General features: G+C 36.1%; 1 protein-coding gene across 1 annotated transcript; it reads right to left on the bottom strand.

Annotated features, from left to right (window-relative positions):
* Positions 1-1,928: 1,928 nt before the first annotated feature.
* On the bottom strand, positions 1,929-10,672 carry ppp6c (protein phosphatase 6, catalytic subunit). Its single transcript, XM_066659877.1, has 7 exons — positions 10,523-10,672; positions 9,474-9,569; positions 9,310-9,375; positions 8,801-8,942; positions 8,648-8,727; positions 4,466-4,675; positions 1,929-3,637 (listed from the first exon to the last, which is right to left on the bottom strand). Exons 1-7 carry the CDS (start codon positions 10,595-10,597, stop codon positions 3,389-3,391), a joined length of 918 nt encoding a protein of 305 aa, XP_066515974.1. The 5' UTR covers positions 10,598-10,672; the 3' UTR covers positions 1,929-3,388.
* Between the last annotated feature and the right edge of the window lie 1,418 nt (positions 10,673-12,090).

Genomic DNA, 12,090 nt, shown 5'->3' with positions numbered 1-12,090 from the left:
AGCTATTGTTAGGGGATTTTACACTTTTCTAAAGAATCAGAACGTTTTGTTTCTGACCCATTTATCTCTGGTAAATATTGTTTCTGTTCACAAAATATCCTGTGAACGTCAGGTATTTTACAAAGCAGGGTTTTCTTTTTAGCCAGATAATTAATTCCAAAATCAAGCTTGTCCAATAGGAAATAGAGGATACACCTATTGGACAATCCTCAGGTTTGGGCTTGGGCTTTCTCGTTAATTAATTGTGTAATCCAAGTGGGTACAAGCACATTGAAATGTAGGTAAAATACACAAAACCAATTTCCATAAAATGTGGAACATTGTGCAAAATGAAATAAAAGTATCTGTGACTTGTAGGCATTGAAAATCTCCAAACGTTGAAAAGCACAAACTGAGGATATTGGTCTATTCCTGCTCCATGGCTCCAATTTCGGATTACTTGGTGGAATTGATGCCAAATTCAGGAGAGTGCTAACTACATGTAATTAAACCGATAATTAAACAACTCAATTTACAAATGATTTTCTGTGTTAACTCTAACAGTGAATAATAACTTACAAGTCTAAAGTCAATAGTAAGTCATTTGTAACCGTAAGGAGAGCAGATTCAGTTACTGTGGTGTTCCCTAAAACCAGACTGGAGTTACACTAGAACAAAATTATAACAGCTGAAAAAGATTAGCTTTTACAAAACCTTTGACAGGACACTTATTGTTTGAGAGACTCAACAATTGCATGTTTAAAATGTATAGTGGAACAGAACAAATAGTCATACAATGGAGTATAAAATAAAAACACATAGTAAACCACCTACAGCACACTCAGCCCTACAGCACTGTACTCACTGTTCTTCCTGTTTGCTGTGCTGTTTAGCAGAAACTGTTTTGTTCTTTTCTTGAGACACCATCAGGTCGTAAAAAGTGCTATACAAATAAATTTGGCTATTTTTAATTGGTGTATATTTCTGGCCATTACAAAATCAGTTTAGCAGTCCAAGAAATGTATAGACCTATTGCATGCATTCTGCATCCATCCATCCAACTTTACTGACCCCTTCCCATTAACATGCAGACCGGAGTACATCAGATTATTCTTAGCAATGCTGGCCTTCTTGGAACAACTTTGCTCATACTTTCATGAAAGGGTAATCATGAAATCCACTGACGTAATTTATGCTGGAGAAAATTACCCCCAACTTTGAGAAAAAGATTACCTTTCTGTTGCATATGGGTAAAAGTGTTTCCTCTAAAAGCTCACTTTGCTTAATTTATTCAGGTGAAATGAGACAAATAATTTTCCATAAAAAATAGAAATCTGTAGTGAAAATACATTTTAAATGTATATAGTGCTGACACTTCTATTGTTCAGTCCTAATAAGAAAACCATTCACAAACCTCTTCTCAGTCCCAGTGTTGATCACATGTAATGCACATATCTGAGGACTTGATTTCTTAAAAAGTAAATCTAAAAATTATATTATCTGTATTATGAGCATGTTTAGACTGAGGCTAGATGATGTATTCTATTGCTACTGCTGCCAGAGCTGGGGTCCAGTCATCCATAGGGCTCTCTGACTCACATCCCTTGTCAAAGCCTCTCTCTCCACCGTCTCCGCTTTTTCAATGGGGAGAGGCATCGTGAGCAGCTTAAAAGCTCCCCTATACTAAAAACAAGGAACTTGAATGGTGTCTACAATAAAAAAATAACTTTTGACATGATAGAATGTTAAACACCCCACAATGTTGTCATAAATTTGTGCAAAGCCACAGATTCAGCTGCCTAGACTCAGTTTTCATGGCCTCAGAGAGAAAAGTCTGCCGTGAGTGATAAAATTCAGTTCATATACGTAATTATTTATTTGGAAAAAACACTAGTACCAATAGAATACACCACCATACCTGAGTCTGATGCTTATTACACAAATAATATAATTTGGGTTTACTTACTTTCTAAATATAATGCGATTTTGAGGGGCAGCTGAATGAGAGTCAGTGTGATAAATGTTTATTTGTATCTTGTGAAAGCTGTATTTCTTCTTTAAGTCAGACATCCTACTGCACACCTCAAACTCAAACCAAGTAAAAATGAGTGAACACACATACGAAATCTTGTTTAATAATAAAGGGCTTTCTCCCTTGATATTTAATCAGTATATGTGTTTAAATTTCTAAATTAATAAAATACAACAAATCTGGGAAAAAGAAAATAAAAAGTAATCAATAATTATTTAAATGTACAATGCAATCACAACTTTCTCTGTCTCACAAATTGGTCCATCCTCATCCCCATCTTGGTATTTTAAGGATTTCAGAATTTATTATATCACTTTACATAACTATTCCAGACAAGAGGGCCTGCTTTTATGGGGAAAGATTAGTCTAAAAAAATAATTGATTATTGTGATTTTGGTAATCCACCAATTAGACACATTGTACAAATACAGTCAAGTTCATAAACAAATGTCTTTGGTTTTCATAGATATACCATAAATGAAAATGAATGCATTTGCAAACATCCATCCATCCATTATCTGTAACCGCTTATCCAATTTTAGGGTCGCGGGGGGTCCAGAGCCTACCTGGAATCATCGGGCGCAAGGCGGGAATACACCCTGGAGGGGACGCCAGTCCTTCACAGGGCGCATTTGCAAATATATGCAATGAAAATGTAAACAAACACATTGTTTCACAAAAAAGTACATATCTATAAAAACCAAAAACATGCATTCACAAATTTAACTGTATTTTTTCAAATTGTGAAGCATGAGAACATCTTTATGTGTTAACAGGGAAACATTTGTGATTTGTGTCTAATTGGTTAATTAACATTTACACATTTGTCAAGTATTTTGAGTCTAATCTCTCTCCATTAGAGTATACAATCAGAGCAACATTTTCCAACAACATTTTTCTCTTCATGATATCTTCTCAAGCATCAACCCTAAAATTTCAGTAACTCAATTAACTGATATACATGGGTTGTTAGGAGTAAGACTGCAGTTGATACAACCCCATGTAAGAAAACGGAAATTACACTAAAATTTCTTTATGCCAAGACGACACTCATCTGAATTACCTGTTCAAATCTGGAGCTCAGAGGGTTGCATTCCTGGACAGGGATGAACCCTGTTCTTGGGCTACATATTCTGTAAATTGAGTATATCCATTCAGAATGGTGTGTAGTCCATGACTAAGCTTAATCCTTGTCCAGAAAGACATCTTTTGGAGTCCATCATAATCTAATCCAGTGTGACAGAGTAGGAAATGGGGCTACCCAAAAAAAAAAAAAAAATAATAAAATAAAAAAAAATTAAAAAAATCTAAAAGTTGACCAAAGTGAGAAAAATGAGGGTAGGAGGGTAGACACTGTTGGTCTTAATGACTGCAGACTCAGAGGAAGTAGGGTGTTGTCGTTCTAGGTGGTATTACCCTTTCTGAATCAGGGACAGCCCGGAACAGTTTGGGCTCTCGTACGTTCACATCTTTGAAGACCATGATGGAGGCAATGTTGCCGCAGCGGTAACAGTAGTTAGGCGCTGACCACACCGTTACCAGCTTCTCGTCAAACATAAACTTGTAGCCCTCATGAACCAGCTGATGGGCGCGACAAATCAGTTTCAGGTTGTTGATGTGGACAAACTTAAAGAAAGGAAAAACATTTATTATGACACATACAGTCATATTTAAAAGTTTGGACAGTCACAGTCGAAAACATTTTTGGTAATACTGACTAAATACGACTAGGTACAAATTGGTATTTTGGCTCCTGGGCTGCACCTACAGTTGCAGAATGTAGATCACTTTTACAGCACTGTCCTGACAAAAAGAGAGGGATGTGGGGGTTGGTGTGCTACCCTCCTTCAATAGTTACATAGTGCAGTTTCTGCAGTGCTGAGCCCCGAGTAGCAGTGACAGAGGATCTATTTACCCATTACAGGTCAGAAAAGCATTTACCTTGAAGCTGAAATTTTAATTTAAAATTACTACCAAGTGTTGCTTAAAGTTTTTGCACAATTTATATTAATTTGCTGAGTCGAACCTACCAGTAAAATGGTCTTAATTATAAATATTGGCTTCATTTTACACAGGCCCCATATATGGCTAATATACAGAAGCTTTGCATTCAAATGTGCAGATGTTTTCTCTGCTAAGAGGCGCACATATTTTCACTACATATTACACACACACACACACACTTCCCAGGTTTGCCAAAATCACACCCAGGTGATATGTAGTTAAATAATCTGTAAATCCTACTTGTTCCATAAACTGTGTATATTAAATGTACTACATTCTGAGTTAGTAGACACAATGGTACGCATTAAGTACCTTTATGTAATTGTACCATGTCCCATTGCAATTATTTAAATATTTCTATACATCATGTTTACTTCAGGCTATTTGTTTCCTGTTTAAAAAGATAATCTATTTAATGATAGCAAGTATGTGTCAGCAAAATATTGTTACCTCATTGGTGACCTTGGCGCCAAAAAGCCAACCTGCTCCTCTTGGGCTGATAGCCCAGGTGTCAACATCTTCTGGATCAGACCAAACAAGGTCACAAAACGCACCCTTGTGAGGGATTTCCTGGTTACGTTCAATTGTGCGGATCTGGTCCAGAGTTTTTATATCAGGAGAAAGGCCTCCGTGCACGCAAAGGATCTGCTCATCTATCAACTATAAACAAAAACACAGACAAAATACATAAACATGTTTCAATACCTAATTTGGATTTAACACACACCCACGTGCACACATAGATTGATTACTGGATACACCTAGCTTGTATCTACACTCATAGTCTATTTTATCATCTCCACTAACCATACAGGAGCACTTTGTATTTCGACAATTCCAGACTGTAGTCCACTCAGTTTCTCTGCATACTTTCTTGTCCTCATTTCAACCTGCTCTTCAATTACTAAGACCCCAACAGGACAACCACAGAGCAGATATTTTTTTGGGAGTAGATCATTCTCAGTTCTGCAGTGACATGACATAATGGTGGTGGTGGTTAGTGTGTGTTGCGCTGATACTAGTGGATCAGACTAGTGAAGCTGTGCTGCTACCACCCAAAACATACTTGCTCTCTTGTGGTTCTGTGAGGGTTTTCACCATTGAAGAGCAGGTTGGAAAGGAGATAAAGAATGCAGAGCAACAGATGGACTACAGTCTGCATTTGCAGATCTACAAAGTGCCCCTGCATGGTCAGTGAAACTTAAAAAAAAATGTGTGAAGCTGCTTTATAGTTATGTAGTCTTGCTAATTAAAAAAAATACACTGTTGTGCAGAGCTGTACATCGCATCACTTTCTAATCCTTGCTGTCATGAATATGGCAAAGGCCAATAATCACCAAATATGCAAATTTGCTGTATACTCGTTGTATATTCCCGTGTTGTTTTTTGGGGATTCAACATGGCTCCTTGTCCAAGTTCACACACGTATACACTTGTTGATCAGGATTTGCCTAAATGAAATGCAAAAAAGCTGAGCCTAGCCAAGTAGTCATCATGCTGTGGAAAAGTGCCACTGGAGTACCACAGTCCAGCATGTTTTAGAGCCTCCCTTCTCCCAACACAGCTGGTGCAAATTATGTACACACAACCCTTTTCTGAGGTGAAGTGGGTATGTCACTTCAGAGCAATTTCTTCCACATGCAAAACTAAAATTGGGTAGCACCGGTTTAGATCATTTACAGCATGCACATACCACACAGTATTTTAAGGCACACAGTTGACTTGGACAACTGCAGCTGTTCCTTTTAAGGAAACAGGATGTGTTTTATTCATAAAAAACACACTGCACCCATTAGAACATCAAGTCTCTTATGGTGGAAAAGCACCATTACTGCACTGATATTTCTTATGAGTTTAAGTCACGTACTGTACTGTCATTTTTTTTAGCACACACTACAGAATCTAAACTGATCAGCTGTATGATTATTTTTACAAGTATATTTTAGAGCAATTTGTAGAAACCCAAATTTTAAAAACTATTGCAAGTAGAAAACTGATTTTAACCTCGCTTTGCGTGACTGTGTATGTTGAATAGAGGAGATTAATGTGCACAGAGCATTGCCTGAAACAGCATGTTTAACACATCTGGTGGAAACAAAATGAAAGCAGCGGTTGCCTCTCATGTGCCTTAGGCTCTGGCTCCAAATTTGACTCACCAAACTGTGGAACAATTAAGCAGAGTGCGTTTAGCACTTGGTTGATGGGACCTTGGACTAGTTTGGGCTACCCTAACACTAACCCCAACACAGTTCCAGCAGGTGAACTTGCTGCTGCCATGGCCAGAGTTGTTATCTGTGGCCACCTTATGCATGGCAGGCCAACAAACAAAAGTGAAAAATAGACATTATTTACATACAGTAAAATAATAAATTACATTACTCAAAAATTGTTCACAAGTCCCAAATCTCGAGCCCAAGTTGAATCTGAGTCATTTGGAGGAGTCTGTCAAGGCAGGTGAGTCCAAGTCTCAGGCTCAAGCCTCCATCTTTGGCATGAGGTTGCATCAAAGCCCACAGCATTGTGACATGTTAAGGTACCACTCACATGAAAGCATATTGGGATTTTAGGAAGACATCGCCTGCCATCAAGCTGACACCAATATCTGGGAAGCCCATGGTTACTTCAGCAAAAAAATGTTAAGCTTTGTTCTGCACATGGTACAGCCACAGGGCTTCATATACAGTGAAGTGCCTGCAGTCCAGATTAAAATGTATGACACATCATGAAGCTGGGAATTAGACTGTGGCAATCACAGACAATGAAACAGCTTTAGTCTTGGAAGGAAAAAAAAATCACCACTAAATTGTATAGATTGAAGGAACGGTATCATGAGCTCGTCATACTTCACTATATGTTGAATATCTGTACAAATGATGCACCTATGTCAGTGTTTTAGGCTGAGCAGAATTCTTGCTGCTCAAATAATAATTAGTAACTTGTCAGATGAATTGAACACATCTGGGTCTTTTGAAACATTAATATTGCCTGAGCCATTATCATAGAGTATAAATCTACAGGGTGCAGCTCAACCTGACACTTTATGCAAGCTCATTAATACCCAAATTAAAATGAAAATGCAATACACAAAATGCAGATGCAATCATAAATTTAATTTAAAATGTTCTTCTCACACATGTAAGTTTGAGCTTAAAGTGTTGCCTATGGCATAGCCTGACGTGCACCACTTCAGAAATATATACGTGTTGCGTAGACACGGACATCAACAACTGTGATTGGTCAGTAATCAGACAGACATTGTTTAAGTTGAACAGAAGAAGTACAGAAACATGAGCTTCTCTCCTCCACACTACAGAGACTACAGACAGCAGCTAATTCATTGCGAAACAAAAAAACTCATTGAGAAGCTGAAGCACACAGAAAAACTGTTACAGTGTGCCCTGCTAAATAGTGTACTTTAAATATTTATAAAACTAATACTACTACACCACTACATTGTGTACTACAAAGTGTAGAGGAAAATGGTTGAGTTTCAGCCCTAGTGTTGTGGCGGTGTAATTGCAGAGCAATGCAGACACAAACACAGAAGTATAAACCCTTACAACTGCGTAGGTCTCTTGCATATCCCACATCATTTGCTTCTGCATCGAGTCAATGCAGAAGTATAAATCAGCCTTATAGCAGAAGGGTATACGTTTACATATCTATACCACGTTAGAAGAAAACAAGGTAGTATCCAAAGCCTGCCTTGTCAAAGGTGGGACACAAAGGCAAAATATTGAAACTTTTTCACCACCTCAAGCAACACCACAAAACATTGTATGAAGAGTGCCTTGCAACCAACACAAAAACTACATCTCAAACACCCTCAGCTCTCAGTCACTACGATGGATTTCAGTGACACCCAGCCATCTCCTGGTCAGTAGAAGATAATTATATTAAGATTTGAACAAGCGAATATTTGCGATATGTGTAGATTAGCTGCACCATATAGATTAGTAATGTGATAATGACTTAAGCAATATTGATTTCACAATGTGTCTATCTAATCATTTATTTACTTTAAGCTATGAGAATTCTGTTCAACCTCAGAGAACCCAGACATGATTTGTCCTAAAGTTCAACATTCAGCGCATGAGAAGCTCACAATAGTGTTCTTTCAGTATTATATTTTATATATAATTTTGGTACTGATATGCTTCCATAGACACTGTCTGTGAACAAAAAAAAACAGCCTAACTGAAATCAGGTTTCATTTACATTTTTCTTCATAGCCTTCAGGTGTTTGGGATTCTTGACTCATGAACTGTATGTCTCACATACTTTCTTTACATGAATTTAAAGTAATATGTACATAGAAATACACATTTTGCTAATATCTTGGACAATTATTGTTTTTTTAAAAAAAAAAAAAACATTCTACAGAGTACATCCGCTGTACAGATCACATTTTAACTATGATAGGCTTAAACTACCATAAACTCAAATAGTTCATCTGACAAAAATAGAAATACTCTTAAAATAAAGCTGATAGGTAACTGTTAAAACTTCTGGAAAAGGTATGCTTTGAATAATAGAGTAAAAAATTATAAAAAGCAAGTATTTATAGTTAAGCAACACAAACACTTCGTACAATATGTAAATAAAACTGTAACAAGGCATGGTCAGACTTACGGCAGCAACCGTCAGCATGTCAAACACTTTTGTGCAGTATCTCCATGCATTGGCATTTCCATACTTCGTTTGGCACTCATCTACAGAAAAGAAACACACTTTCAGCGTCAGGTTAAATAACCTCAAAGTAGTTGTCTATTTTTTGATACTCACCATAAAATCCATAGACTTGTGTGATCTGTCTACTCTCATGATTCCCACGCAGTAGTGTGATGCGGTCTGGCCACTTAGCTTTAAGTGCTAGCAAGTATGTGAAAGTCTCTAAGCTGTAATATCCTCTGTCAACAAAGTCACCCTGAAATACAAATTTCAGTTACAATACAACAAACATAAAGAGAGTTAAATATGTGCTCTTCCATGACTGAATTATGTAATGTTATGTAGTTCAAATTTACTGTGTACATTTTGGAAGAGGACAGAAAACCACCCCCTATCTATTGATTTCAGTACAGTGCTGTAAAAATGAATTACACTGGGGGGAGTCTCAGGAGCAAAAAAAAAAAACAAAAAAAAACAAATCTTACCTAGTGTTCTTTAATTTCACTAAATGCGCATATATATATATATATATATATATATGCACACACATTTTTTATTTAATTAATAGCTTGAAATAATTATATATGGATTAAACACTTCTGTCATTCCCTAGAAAACAATACCATGAAAATGTAGTTTGTGTCTGGTACTTGTCCTCCAGTTCTGAAGAGCTCACATAAGTCATAAAACTGAATATAAGAAAAGAACAAAAAAGTGGATTAGCATCATAAAATCACAATTATCACGTAATACAAATTTCAATGTTACTATTGTGTATTGTTAGCACCTGTCCATGGATGTCCCCACAAACAGTGACTGGAGTGGATACTGGTTGTACATTTGATTCCTCTAGTAGAAGGTCACACACATAGTCACACAATCTCTTTAAAGACAAAAGGGGAGGGGGATCATGTAAGCAGTTGCGCGTAATGCATTGTGCACATCACTGATAAACAAATGGAATGAAATGGAACAAATCTAAAAATGTAGGATTATTTTTCTACAATAAAAGGCAATTAATATAAAAGCATTTAATATTAAAATCTTGTTTTATATTTCATCATTTAATTTTATTATGCAACCTACCTCATATGTATATAGTATACATTTATTTTCATATTTTCCTTCCTGTTGCACTGTATATTTACATATTATTGTTTATGCTTTTCTTAGCCAGAATGAAAATATGGAATTAGAATTTCAGTGTTCATTGCAACTGACTGCTTACTGTCTGACTGCTATAGATTCACAAACTATTGTGGTCAGGCACGTTTACTAATAATTCTACATTAAATTATAAAACGAACATGTCCTCATTTACCAAAACTTTTCGTTTGTGCTGCGAGTCATTATTAGCTGGAAAAATAATCAAATGTACTCTTGCGAGAATGGTGCTCTATGCATGGCCACCCTTATTTGAGGAAATTGAGCATTACATTTCAGTAATTTGATTGATAATTAGACTGCAGAAACTGTCCATCGACCTGCAGAGCTATGAGCCTGAGGCAGAAGATAAGCTAACCTTACTATAGCTGTATATTTTTTATGTCGTGGGAAAACACAGTTTTCTGCCGTGAGTCCAACGCTGTAAAACAATGCTATTCCATGACTACCGTGATGTATATACAAATTCTAAAAATGTGACGAAAGCATATCACTGTACTTTTAGCTAGCTAAGCTAACAATAATTATTTTAATGGAAAACAGATAGCATAGCTAACTCTTGCTAGCCAGTTAGCACTAGCAGTTTGTCTGCTTTGTCGACAACGGAGAAGGAATAGGTTTATAAGACGGAGTACGACTATATTAAACATATGACGATACGACGATACTCACCTTCAGATCATTCTCTGGAAGATATTTACACTGTCTGGCAATTTCAACATACTTGTCCAGGTCTAACGGCGCCATTTTAGGAACAAGAGCTCATTGCAGGACAGAGAGGAAACGGGGAAACGTCACACAGTGAAGAAGCTGAACTAAGATCAGTTTACTGCGGCGCGGTCAACTCATCATAAACCCCAAGGATATAAGCTATTATTGATGTTCTAGTAATATTTTAAACGACGATATGTTCGTGGAACATACGTTTGATAGTATTAAATATGAATTGAAAATAAAAATGTTGTATTATATTATATTATATTATATTATATTATATTATATTATAGCCAGACAATTTGGGACATTTTGAAAACATGCTATAAAAACATGAATCTATGCACAGAATTTCTAATATTTTCACAGACAAAACAGTTATGAAGTATGTTTTATAAAATAATAAAATATTTTAGGTTGGACCATTTACTGCAGAAACTTGATATTCGTATACAGTAAAAAAATATTTTAACACTTTTTTATTATTTTTATTATTATTTGAGTGACTTAATATAACACATCCTATCATTTTATTTCTAATGAGCTAAATCACTGACATAAGTATTTTTATCTGAATTTTGAATATTTTAATTAGATTTATTTGAATTTATCTAAAACGCTGCTAAGAAACCAGAAGGCCAAGTTAACACAAGACAAACAACAGACAGGCTCAGAGGACAGGCTGCTCGCCAAGTGACAGAATTAATAAACAGGACCCATTGTTTTTTTTTAATATTTCACTGATTTTATCAATATCCTTCAAGGTTTTAGAAACATGATTTCATGTATAAAATGTAAATAAACTAACTACTAAAATGCCATTTGTACATTAAGACACATTGCTTCATCATAACTTGTATTTATTGTGTTCACAAAGTGAGTGCCCATCCACTGGTGGCGCTGTTTAACTGCATACATTTAAAAACCTTTTTTTTCATTCATACATTGTCTGAAAGCACTTATCCAGTTCAGGGTCGCGGTGGGACTTCAACTAAAATCTCATCAGTTATGAATCTTGAGAAATCTTGCCAGAATTTCATAGTACGTTGACAATAACAAAATAAAGGGAATACAGTTTCAGGTTGCTCATTACAGAAGCTGCAGCTTAGGTCGATGTCATTATTAAATCTTTGTAAGAAGGCATTTACTGGATAATAACTGTAAATAATTTTGAAGGACACTTCTTTGACTTCATTTGTAGTTAAAAACCTCTGAGGTAAAGACCAAACTGCTTTCCACCTTATATTATTGTTTCTCCGAAACGTATAATTTTTATTATGGTTTTCTGACAATTCAGAGAAACAAATGTTTCCAATGGGAGAATTAAAAAGGTTAATTATGGGTAATTGAATCGAGTCCCCGCTGTTTTCTTTTCTTGTGTGACCGTCGAGTTCTGTGACCCTAGAGGGCGCTACTTCGTAGCATTGGCATAGGGAGTCACAGTTTCTGACAGCTGGCGTCAGAATTTGTGACCACAGTGAATATTAATTACATAAATGTACGTAAACATCAATGTTTATAAGGTT

The sequence above is a fragment of the Hoplias malabaricus genome, chromosome 2 (genome assembly GCF_029633855.1).
Source record: "Hoplias malabaricus isolate fHopMal1 chromosome 2, fHopMal1.hap1, whole genome shotgun sequence".
In the NCBI taxonomy this organism is placed as follows: Eukaryota; Metazoa; Chordata; class Actinopteri; order Characiformes; family Erythrinidae; genus Hoplias; species Hoplias malabaricus.
This window is presented reverse-complemented; position numbering and strand designations above follow the sequence as displayed.